Source organism: Balaenoptera musculus, chromosome 6 (genome assembly GCF_009873245.2).
Source record: "Balaenoptera musculus isolate JJ_BM4_2016_0621 chromosome 6, mBalMus1.pri.v3, whole genome shotgun sequence".
NCBI classification, from domain to species: domain Eukaryota; kingdom Metazoa; phylum Chordata; class Mammalia; order Artiodactyla; family Balaenopteridae; genus Balaenoptera; species Balaenoptera musculus.
The window spans coordinates 106284318-106296753 of record NC_045790.1 but is presented as its reverse complement, the minus strand read 5'-3'; the positions used below and the strand labels follow the sequence as shown (position 1 = coordinate 106296753).

The 12436-nt window shown below is 42.0% G+C and overlaps 1 protein-coding gene across 6 annotated transcripts in view; it reads right to left on the bottom strand.

Annotated features, from left to right (window-relative positions):
* Nucleotides 1-3608: 3608 nt before the first annotated feature.
* GAPVD1 (GTPase activating protein and VPS9 domains 1) overlaps nt 3609-12436 on the bottom strand; it is a 73049-nt gene continuing 64221 nt past the window's right edge. For 4 of the 6 annotated variants that reach the window (XM_036854726.1, XM_036854729.1, XM_036854730.1 and 1 more), the window contains 3 exons: nt 10847-10919; nt 9378-9575; nt 3609-7634 (listed from right to left, as the gene is read on the bottom strand). In XM_036854726.1, the coding sequence (XP_036710621.1) occupies nt 7494-7634; nt 9378-9575; nt 10847-10919 (412 nt within the window). In that variant the 3' untranslated portion in view covers nt 3609-7493. The remainder of the gene's footprint in view (nt 7635-9377; nt 9576-10846; nt 10920-12436) is intronic. The other 2 variants (XM_036854731.1, XM_036854732.1) reach the window with 2 other exon arrangements.

Here is a 12436-nt window from a genome sequence, read left to right as displayed (position 1 = left end):
GATCAGGAATGAGGCACTCTGTGCTCTGGGAAAACTGGCAGAACCGGCCTTCAGGTAGTTTCAGGAGAAAAGTTTATGAACCCAATTTCTTGCATCTTCTCATACCTAGAAAAGCACTAAAATCACTGATGGAGACATTCGCTTCTCCTGACTAGCAGCAACCTTCTACCGAGATGTGTGCTTGATTGCACGTACCCCTTCCACCAAAATCATATATATACTGACCTTGCCCTTACTCTTCAGAGCAGTTCCTCAGAGCTATTTGAGAGCTGTCTCCTTAGTAAGTCCCCAAACAAAACTGGACTCACAGCTCTCATGCTGTGTTTTTTTCAGTCAACAGTATAAAGGGAAGTTTCAGAAACTGTGTCACTGTTTTTATTATTCATGATCACAGCAGCATAGACGTAAGTACACAAGGGAACCTTTTAGTTAAAAAAAGGTGGAGTGGTTTCTGTGCTCACAGGTGGTTCGTGTGTTCCTGGGATATCTTGAGGCAGAGCCAGCGCTGCCCCTCTGCTCTGCTGGCTGATGTCGGAGAGGAGTGCCACTCCAGGGTTACCCGGCCCGTGTCTTGTCACCCGTAATACATCAGTCCTGATTCAAGTTCATTAAACCAGATTAGAAAGAAGCTTGGTGCCTAAATTTGTGTTCACTGGCTGGAGTCTCAAGTCTCTCCCTGAGTCAGCTCACTGGGCAGCCTCTTCCATCAGGGCTTCCAAACACCCATGGTCCTTCTGGCAACTTCTGCAGTGTCACTGAAGTTTACTACGTCCCTCAGTTAAACGCTAGCATGGGAGAAATATTTCAAAACCATATATATATGTGTGTGTGTATATATATACACACACATACATATACACGTGTGTGTATATATACACACACGTATACATGTACATATATGCATATACATATTCATACATCCATATGCATAGGTACATATATACGTATATATTCACCAAGACTGGATGTCTAGGATCACATGGGTGAGGTAATAAAGCCCAACTCAGAAAAAGCCCTTCAAAGAGGTTTTCATTTGCCTTAGACCTGGTTAGTGGCAGATCTAAGATTAGAACCGTCTTCAGGCCCCTGGACCTGGTGTTACAACCACACACCACTTGAAACCTGTGGCTTTCCAATAAGTGGTAAGAGTGATCCAGAAAGGGAAAACACTTCTTTAGTCTCATTGGTGTGGCCCAGCTTTGCTGTGGAGGAGGTGTTTCTGGGCATCACCGTGACACTGTGCTAGGAGGATGATGGCCTTAGCACCTCCCCTTCCTATCGCCTGGTATTTTCTTATGCACGCACCTCCTTCCAGTTTTCCTCCCCACCGGGCTGGCTCACTCCCAGCTTGCTACCCCTAAGCTGCAGCAGACTCAGCCTCAACTGTCACCATCACAGCCACAACAAGGAAAACAGGGATTGTTACTGATCAAAAAGTGAGCAGGCGAGAGGGAGGAGTTGGAACCCACATAGCGACTGAGGGGACCAGAAATAGGAGGGGAAGCTCGCTGCTTACAGGTTCTCTCACTTTCAGCAGGGGGCAGGCCAGGCTGCCCTTCGGGGGCAAAATTCCACTTGGAGGCCAGAGGCTGCTGGAACCAATGCTGTTATTTTACATGAGACACCACTTATGAATGGAAACTAAACACGACAGAAATGAAACAGCCATGTTAAAAGCTAAAACAATGAGGAAGATTAGACAAATAAGTTTTCATACAGAAATTTGAACACCAGGATTATCAGATGTTTAGTAGTTTGAGGTTTGGGAAAGAGTTTTTACATAACCAGACAGATTATCAATACAGATAATATTTAGATTTAAGCAAATTAAAAAAAAAAAACTGTCATTACAGGATACGGACTGGATGCCAGGTCCTTTATCCTTTAAAAGGGACTTCCTCCCTCAGACCTCTTGGGGACATGGAGCTAACTAAGCCTTTAGGAATTGAACACCTTTTTCACAGATCATAAATTTTAGTGAGCATCAGAGTCAGAAGGGGAGTTTGCTAGGCATGCAGATTTTTTTCCCAGGCTTTTCTCCCAAAATTGATTCAATGGGCCTGGGGTGGGATAAATGAGTTGGCAGTTTATCATCCCCAGGTGGACGGTGCAGGTGGTCCACTGGTCCATACTTTGTGAAATGCTGACTCATGGAGCTCCTTAAACTTCCGTGAGAATAAGTCACCTGGAGTCCTTGTTGAAAGATTCGCTGTCCCATCCCCTATGGATTCTGATTTACCAACAAGAGTACCAGGTGATTCTCAACAGTGAAGTCTGGAAAACAATGGTTTCTAGAACTCCCTAGGGCACTTAATAATGGACCTGTTTTGGGTGCCACCCCCAAAGGTTATAATTCATTTGGTCAGAGTGAGTCAGATCAGATAGATCCCTTGACTGAACTCACCAGGAATTACTGATATGAAACATGAGCAGTTATGTATAGTAACCAACAGCCTCGGTAACAAAAGTTTTGTCAAAACTACAAACTAGGAGGGCTAAGGAGAGCTGAAGTGAAATGTTCTATTTTAAAAAATCACACTGGATACTCTTTTTTTCACAGGAGCATAAAATTTAATGTTTTGGGCCAGCAATATGCTGAATTCCTAGTTAACAGAGATAAGATTACCATGGTTTTCAAGTTCACTGTCTACAGCAGGTTCAATGACTGGGAACTGAGCTTTTTCCATTTTAGCACAAAATGTGGAAGATATTTCCTGGATCCCCACAACCAGAGATTTTCCAGACTCTTGGATCAATTTTTTTAAAAGTCTATGTACTGCATTTTGATACCCTAAGAAGATGGAGTAGGATTCTTCTGGAATGAAATGACTGAAGCAAAAGCTTTTCAATGAATACTTCAATCTCTAGGTAGAGGACACATTACAGCCAGGAGGAGCTTCCGACCTGATTTCACTTTCCAGCATCCTGACACGTATTACAGACAGCACTGCAGGGACGCCTAGCTAAACACCATCACTAGCTCTGCATCCTCTGGGAAAAGCTGCAGAGCCAGTTACTTAGAGAGAGCATTGAGTGGGCACAAATATAACAAGAGTCCCGGTGACATAGGTAATTCCAAGTTGGCAAGAAAAGTTGAATTCTATTTTCAGTTCTAGGCAAGTCACAGTATTAATTTTAATACTGAACAGACTGACTGAAAACTGAGCCCTAATCCAATTTTTAAGTGTTCCCTTCCAAATGAAGTGCGATCAATATGGGGAAAGCGCTTTTCCACCAGCGAGTGGAGTGAGCTTGCCTCTGAGACAAGGGCTCCTTGGCTAACAGAAACTCCCCTCAGCTGAGATTAATAAAGGCTTCAGTGACTACCATGGTTAGAACTTCTGCGCTCAGAACTAAGGCTGATGAACAGCTACCAAATACAGGGGTCAGACGGGAACCGGGTTAAAGGAGTAAATGTTCACCATCTCTTTAGTAACTGCTGGATGATTCTAATTCCTTCCTGTACTGCACTTAACAAATACCCTTAGATGTTCAGATGAAAAAGACAAGTGTGAATTCATGGAGAACATCAGTAACATCTGAGAAGTCAAAGAAATTTTCAGAAACGCTTCTGAATACAAAATAGATGATGGAAACATAAAACCCAATGGATTCAACTGCTCTCCCTTTTTAATCAATTTTACACAATGATATCATACATGAGTAATCACATTAGGAGACAGGATGGGTTTCCTGTACATATACAAGATGGTGCAAGCTCATTAGCCGAGGCTTATATAAGGTTTTATCAGTTTCAAGAGGAGAGGCAGTACAAAGCTTTTTAATACAGGTGAAGCACAAGAATACAGTAGACAAGACAGAATATCAACTCAGCAGAGGTGAATTCTTAAGGCGTGTAGCCCCTGCCCACACTGTCTGCCGTTAACCAAGTGTAGAGGACTTCCTCTCTCGTGAAGTTAACCTGCGCTGAGCACAGGCCTGTAGGACACGCGGCTCCGTGGTGACCCCACAGCTCAACCGCACCTACCTTGATGCTGAAGCAAACTGTATCTTCCTTTCTCCAAGTATTCTCAAGAGTAATAAAGCTATTCCCGGTCACCCTACTCCTTGGGTAACCTACACTCTAAAATATATTAAATGATTATTAATCTGGCAACATTCTCAAGCATTTTGGCATTCAAAGTATCTCAAATATCTCATCGCTATTCATCTACTCACAGAAAATTCTTTGAGCTTCAGGACTGTTTCTGACTCCCACCCCCCCCGCCCCCCAAAGTATGGCAATTACACATAGAATAAACTTACTAGAGTTAAAAGAACTAAAAAGAGGCAGACTTTTCCTTAAGAAATAAAGCAGGAATGGGGAGGGAAGAGAAAGTCTAGGACACACATAAATGGAGGAAGCGGAGTCCACTAACGTTTCTATCACTGCTACGCAATCCATTAACAATTTTGAGCAAGTGTGTTCCTACTTTCCTTTTTCACACTCAATCTCATCAGAGAGAGGAAGTGTTACAACTTCACAACATTGACCTTCACTTGGCCCATGGAATTCCCATGGTAGGCAACGGGGAAACGGTGCCGAATGGCACGCGGTCAGCTACAGCTTCTTGTGGCCAGAGTGCGGCCTCCTCACGGTCTGGCGCGGGTTTTTGTTCTCTCACTTATGCATTTCAGGAACATGTATGTTGAAAGTCTACATTAAAGGCTTCCAGGACACAACAGGGAAAGAAAAACCATGCATCACATCCACATCTATTTTCGATCCTTCACAAAGCCTAATCCTCTTACAGCGATTTCATATCTGTATAAAAAAGGCTTTCCTAAGCAGGTTTTTAAAAAGAAAAAGCAGGAGAAATCAGTAACTGTGGCTGAGACTTGACCTAAAGTAGAGAAAGAAAACAAAATGTTTACTAGATTTAAAAAATAATAATTTTACAAGGACAATCTTCAATCTGTATTTCTATTACTTGTCTCCAGAAGCAGAGTATTAATACAAAATATAAACTGATTTTTCATTAGACAATTCCACAAGATTTCAGTGAACATTTAACATTTATTACCTTTGTAAATTCCACGTAATAATCGGTGGCTACCAAATGTTTCCTATATGTGATTTTATACTTTTGCACAATCCTTCATATAAACTATGTACCGGGAGGAAGTGTGATAAGAAACATCTAAAGAACGACTATTCCTCTTTCCTGAAAGAGCAAAATCAAATTACTCCCTATCTCACACCCCACCACTGCCATGCAGACAGTTACCAATTCCTAAACTCAGAAATCAACACTATAATAAACGCTGTCATGAAATTAAACCAGCGATGGTCAATGCTGAAGTTGTCCTTACTCCTGACAGGTTTCCAGAGGAAAACAGCTTAGAGAGCTGGGCTGTGCTTCTCTGCCACCACCTGCCTCAGGTGTAACTCTGATGCCAAATCCCTGGGGTCCTACCCTCACCACTGTCTCAAGCACTGCAGAGCCCAATCTCCTGCCTCCACAAGATACAAACCCACCACCCCAAACTCACCACCTTCTCCGTCACAGGAAAGAGCCCTGTGCAATGTCCACATCTTCATATTTATTTCCACAGTGACAACATGGACTAGAGTTAGTAACCATCATGGGGGAGAGAAATCTCTCATTGACCTATGAGTTAAATCCCAAAACAATGAATTTCAACTATTCCAAGTCTTCTATTGACTTAACATTTATTGAATCAAATGCTAAACTCCCCCTAGGCCTTAGAAATCGTGATAGACAGTTTGTTTGTCTTGTAAAGTATTTATGATGGGATTTGACTTCTAAGACCTAGACAAGCTTGACAGTTACAGCCCATGAAGCACACGACTCTGCACACAGATTTCTTGATCCAACATTCAGAGGACATTTTTTTAGTACTACTTTAATTTTGATCTCCCCCTAAAAGGCAGAAACCACATCCCACACTCCTATGCAACTTGTTATCTCGGCATTTTAGAATAAAGGAACAAGAGGTCGAGGCATAAAGAAAACCCAGCTTCTCTAGGAACAATGGAGCACAGAGTTCCCGGAGAGAGGGAGGAGACAGCCTCTGTACTCATCTGCTCAAGGCTGTTGGTCACAGTTCCCTTAAAAACGCCTGGAAATGCTGCCAGCAACAAGAGACTCAAAGTTCCCTCAAAGGGACCAAGTTTTATAATAGAAGCTAAACATGTTTAGGAAACATAAAAAGTGAAACCAGTTAGTGATGACCTATGTATAAGACTTGTGCTTGAAGCTTTGGTGGGCTTCCTTGGCCAGTTTCTCAGACACCAAAACCCATTCCTGATTAATTATTAACATACAATCAAACCAAAATACAGAAACACATACTTTTGTTCAGAAGAGGGAAACAAAGGCACAGAAACCTGCCAAAATAGATTTTTTTCCCATAAGAATAGTATGGTTGATTAAAATAGTTTATCACTAGTAAAACTTGTATCACTAGAGCAGACAATACAAATTAGTTTTTAATAAAATGACATTCACTGAATTCCTGGTATGTGCATTCAATGTGAATCATCATCAAAAATATATTACAGTTAAAGGTTTGTAAGGAGTTCTGTTTGGGGTTTCTACACTATATTTAGCATTTCAGATGAGAAGTACCACAAGAACGTATTAGATATCTACTGTTCCTTTGTATGTAATGTATGGCAATTAAAGAGTCTACCTCCTACTGCGGGCTCAAAGACGTCCATGGTGAGAAATGTCTAAGTGATGTACTCAGTGATTTCTATACCCTTCATCAAAGGCAGCCCTGTGCATCAAATTCCACACCTAGAAAGTTCAATAAACTGTATTACACTTTAATAAATACTTCTGTGTATTTGTTCGCCTTTTGCTTTTAAGCTCAGCTTAAATTTTGTCAAGGAAACCATTTTACAAGAGGGTACATGACAACCTACTATCAGCAATATTCCTTGTTTATTAGAATCTGAAGATGTCCATATTACATCAAATATAAATATATATTATATTTACATTTCCTTCTTAGCTTTTCAATTTAGGTGAGTATATTTATAGATAATGCCACTAATGTCACCACTATTATAATCCTCAGTGCAACTGGTATTTTCCTTCCATTAGATGCATATAAGATTAGACAGCATCTTAAAAGAGGTGTACTATTCTCTCTCTCTCTTTTTTTTTTTTAATGAAAAGAAAGAATGGGTATCCATAAACGGAAATCTAGGAATTTTCTAGGAGATTCTGTTTTTTTCAGTATTTCAAAATACCTGAAAAATGTGGTCCCTTTTTGCAGTACTAGTCTCTACTTGGGGACAAGAAATTAATGAAATATGCAACTCAGAAAGGAAAAGAGCCCAAAGAAAAGAGAACCTGCTTGTTAGCTCATTAATCTGTTTAGTAAAGATCTGTTTTAAAAGGTCTCAACACTGTACAATATTATACAAAAACAATCTTCAGCCTTCAAAGCAGCTGGTACATTTTCTAAGAGATCCGTATGCCCCCCTAACAGTCTGCTGCCTTGGTGGGCCTTGGTCTTGGTTACTTTCGGTCATCGATAGTCTTAATGAATTCAACTGCTGCTGTGAACTGCATCCACCAATAAGACTCCTCTCCAGACAGACAGCTGGCATAAAAGCTACTGATGTACTGAACAGTGGACAGCAAACAGGGTGGATTTGCCTAGAGAAGCGAAAAATAAAAAAGAGTCAATTACTCAGCTGTATAGCCCTGCAAATATCATTTACGGTAACACCTTCAAATGTTTTTCTGTGGAGAGAGATACCAGTCTTGTTTCCATGCTTCCACTGCAGGGGGCGCATGTTCGATCCCTGGTTAGGGAACTAAGATCCCACAACCCACAAGGTGCACGGTGCAGCAAAAAAAAAAAAAAAGAGAGATACCAGTCTTTTTGAAAATAATCCCCCAAATCCTTTCTGGAACTAATTTGTAAACCCCAGCTACTATGAGTAGCAACAGTATTGGAAAGGCTACTCAGGTTCTAATCCTAGCTGAACTATCTAGAGCTTTCTATCCTAACAAAGCACTTGACCTCTCTGGTCCTTAAAGAAGCTGAACTAATCCCAGTGGATTTACTCAACATCCCAGGATTTCAGAATGTTAGATAAGGAAAGAAATGCTGTAGGCAAATTGAGTTATATCTGGTTAGTTAAGTCCAGATAGAATGAGCCGTGAAAAAAAAAAACTAAAAAAGAGAGTATGTCCTCTGCTGCAAGAGGTAACACAGAACATTTCCTGCTTTTTCACCTTCATGTGGAGAGAAAGGACACAGGTGTGTTAAGTTAGGAGGACAGGCTAAGCCCTGCTCCTTCAAAGGAGCTTAAACTGGCTCTGCGTAGAGACTAAACACATCACCTGTGGAAGAGAGAGGAGCAATGGGCAACAGGAAAAGTTATGAAGGCTGATCACACACTGATCCTACAGGTTCTGACTCTGAGCTAAGAGTTCAGGTTGCAGAAATACTGCAAACATTAAGAATTAGTAAGCTATATGTCAAATATACTTTAGACATCAACAGAGGGCTGAGCTGACTGGAACACATGCGTGACGCAGTTATTTGGTGGTTGTGTGCACCCAAACCATATGGTTCCCCACCCCCCGACCAAAATGTTCAAAATAAACCGTTTAAATGTTGAAACTTTAAAGTCAAAAAAGGAAAAGAAGTGTCAGTACTTTTAAAAATAATATGGTACAATTACAAAATATGAGGCTAAAAGAGGAGAAAGATGACTGGTAAATGTAGTAGTTTATGTGATAAGTACTATGAAGAATTCAATGAGAAAGAAGATGGTAGAAACATGATAGGGACTTCCCTGGTGGCGCAGTGGTTAAGAATCTGCTTGCCAATGCAGGGGACATGGGCTCGAGCCCTGGTCCGGGAAGATCCCATATGCCTCGGAGCAACTAAGCCCGCACGCCTATAGCTCGTGCTCCGCAACAAGAGAAGCCACAGCAATGAGAAGCCTGCGCACCGCAACAAAGAGTAGCCCCCGCTCAACACAACTAGAGAAAGCCCACGTGCAGCAACGAAAACCCAATGCAGCCAAAAACAAATAAATAAATTTATTTAAAAAAACAAAACAAAAACCAAACATGATAAAAAGAACTTGCCCTCATTCATTCATTTATTCATTCATTCAGTAATTACCTACTGAGTTCCAACCAAGACCTTCAGGCACTGCTTTAAAAGCTGAAAATGTTCTAGGAATCTAGTCCTCCCTTCCTTTCTTTTGAAAATCCTAACTTCTGGACAGAACAAAACTTGACATTAGATACTTCCTTTCTGGGTAACACAGAGCTTGAAACTTGTAAAAGAGCCAAGGTCTCTAACATCTGGTGACATCTGCACCACCCGACTCAGGACACCAAATAAACTCTTCTCGCTAATGGTAGTGAAGGACCCACCTTTATCAACACAAAAACCAAAACAGGGACGAAGTCATCGGCTCCTGGGACGGAGTCCTCGTTGGCCAGGCTCAGGAGGTTCATGATCGTGGAGCACATTCTCAGGATGCACTGCACTTTGTCCCGGGGTGTCTTGTAAGCACTTATTGTCCTGATTTCTGACTGTGCAGATGGCCACGGTGCCTCCCGAAGATAAACCTAAGTGAGACAACACAGAGACAGTCAGACAGATCTTGGATCAAACGGCAACTACGTGCAGCGACCAGAGCAACCTCCACGTCAGGAGGCCGAAGGGTAAGGTTGTTGCCTCTCCCTTTTTCCAGTAACACCAAATTGCGATTCCTCCCCGTCCTCCCGCTTAGGATTGAAGCTTAACTTTTAAACTTTTAAATTATTTGCTTTGCATTTTAAAATAAAACCACCCAGGGGAATTCCCTGGCAGTCCATTGGTTAGGACTCTGTGCTCTCACTGCCACGGGCCTGGGTTTGATCCCTGGTTGGGGAACTAAGATCCCACAAGCCCCCGGCGTGGCCCCCCACAAAAAAACCACCCAGATATATATTAATAGAGGCATATGATAACACAGAACCTAGAACTCATAAAATTTCAAACAATTATCTTTCTTAAAGAGCTAGAATGGAACTTATCTCTGTATTGTAGCTGATTCCAAAAGCACAAGCAAGCTACTTTTAAGATACTTTAAAAATTAGTATGTACCTTTGTTGCAGTAGTTCTAGAAATCGAAGACAATTAAAAATTGTATGCCAATTTATTTTTGGATTTTATTATTATTATTTTTTGGTCACGCCATGCGGCATGCAGGATTTTAGTTCCCCGACCAGGGATGAACCCGTGCCCCCTGCATTGGGAGCACAGAGTCTTAACCACTGGACTGCCAGGGAAGTCCCCTTAATGTTTGGATTTTAATAAAACCACCAGAAAACTCGTATACCTAAAACGTTCCTATTTTCAGATTTTGTAAGAGTTGTATGACAGATAAAAACGCTAATATCAATAACTAAAAGGTAATTTTGAGGTCACATTCAGATTCAATTCCCTCTCCTGGACAGTAGTTTTCACACTCTTCGAAGTACCACCGGATCCCTTCTTCGTATGGGACCTTCCTGCAGAAACGTGCCTATAAAAGCATCAGTGCAGAGCACTGCTGCCCCAGGAGGAGCAGAGCTCTGGACAGGAAGCCCCGCCTGCAGCGGCTGGCGTCAGGGCAGCGGCTCCTCCACGCTGGCCCTCCCTCCTCTCCACTACTAAGGTCCCTTCCCATGCCAGGGGATCTTAATCCGTGGAAGGACCTTTGAGAACTTTACAGTTAGGCCAAATTGCATCTAGTGCAAGTGGTGTTGTACAACTTATTACATTCTGCTTCTTTGAAAAACTGGTAACATGCACATGGTACACCAAGCAATTTTTAATTAAATAATACCACCCACACTATATAAACCTGTATTACCTCTGGTATCTGAAGAGCTCTGTGATTTGCAGTCACTACTTTAGACAATCTCTGAATATGTTCATGAAGAACTCTGAAAACCCCCAAAAATACATAAGTAAATATATATTTCAGAAAATAAGGTACACAGATAGTCGTAATTGATTTTTTTCAAAACATTTAAAACGTTTTAGACTTACTTCTAGATACAGATTACAAATAGAGTTGAGACTATCTCTTAGCTATAAGTACTCTGTCTTGTCAAAAAAAAATCTCATATTTAGGATCTGCTTAGAAATGCTGAGTGAGCCAAGGGGATGCAGGGAGAAGAGTAGAGAAGCCCTCCTTTCCCGGACTAGGAAGGACAGCATTCCAAGGGAGAAAGCAGAGGAGCCCTTAGCCTGGAAGCTAACTGGACGACTAATTGGTAAATAGGCTGAGAGGAAGTAGAGGGATCAGGGGTCAGAAACGAAAGATCAGAGATGCTTAGACAAGAGAAGGGACTCTGAGGACACTCCACGTCTCATTTCAGAGATGATAATAACTAGGCTTAAAAAGGAGAAGGACGTGCCTAAGGCCACACAGTGGTTAGGAGCAGAGGCTAAACCCAGCTTTCCTGACTTCGAGTGTTCTTTCCAGAACACAGGGTTAACTCTCCACTCTACAAACCCACAGAAACACCACGGAAGAGAGGGTAGGAAGAACCTGCTTCAAAGGTGCTCTTTGCAGTAAGTACAGTTTGAATGTCCCCATTCCTCATCCCACTATGGAAGCCAAACACTGGTGCTCTGGAAAGAAAACAGGGCCCATTTGGCAAATTCCACACAGAAACCTGGGGAGGGGTAAAAAGCCTCTGAGACTATGAACAAGCGAGAGAGGCAGGTTGGAACAAGCCTAACCCACCTGCAGGAAAGTGAACTTTCTCAAATATACATACAATATCGTAAAATTTCCATGAAAAAAAAAAATCTTACGGAAACCACCAATGCCCCACCCTGAGGTCCTATTACATGGGCCCTTGAGAGTCACCCAGAGAGCCAATGTCACTGCTGGGGGGGCACGGTGGCCATCTCAACATGCTTGGGGCAGAAACAGCATCATAAAGCAGTGGTCAAGAAAATGCAGAAGAGGAAAAAAAATGCTAAGTCATCCATAGCCTCACGACCCCAAAATAACCACTGTTATCATTCCAGATTTTTTTTTCAAGATTAATTTTTTTAGGCTTACTTTTAAAAATAGGCTTTATTGAGATATAATTCATATACCATGCAATTCCAGATATTTTGATTTTCAAATATATAACTTTTCATTCCAAACACATCATAAGCACATATTGTAACAGAAGTCGTGCACTGTGCTTGACGCCCCGATGGAGTGATGAGTAAAAGCGTTACGCTCCTGCTCTCAAGGAGGCAACAATCCAGTGGGGGACACAGGCATTCATCCAACGATCACACAAACCAGTGGTCAGGAACAGGGGCGATTCTGCCCCCAGGGGACATCTGGCAATGTCTGGAGACACTCTTGGTTCTCACAGCTGGCAGGGTACTACTGGCCTGTAGCATGTAGAGGCCAGGGATGCTGCTAAATGCCCTACAATGCCCAGGACAG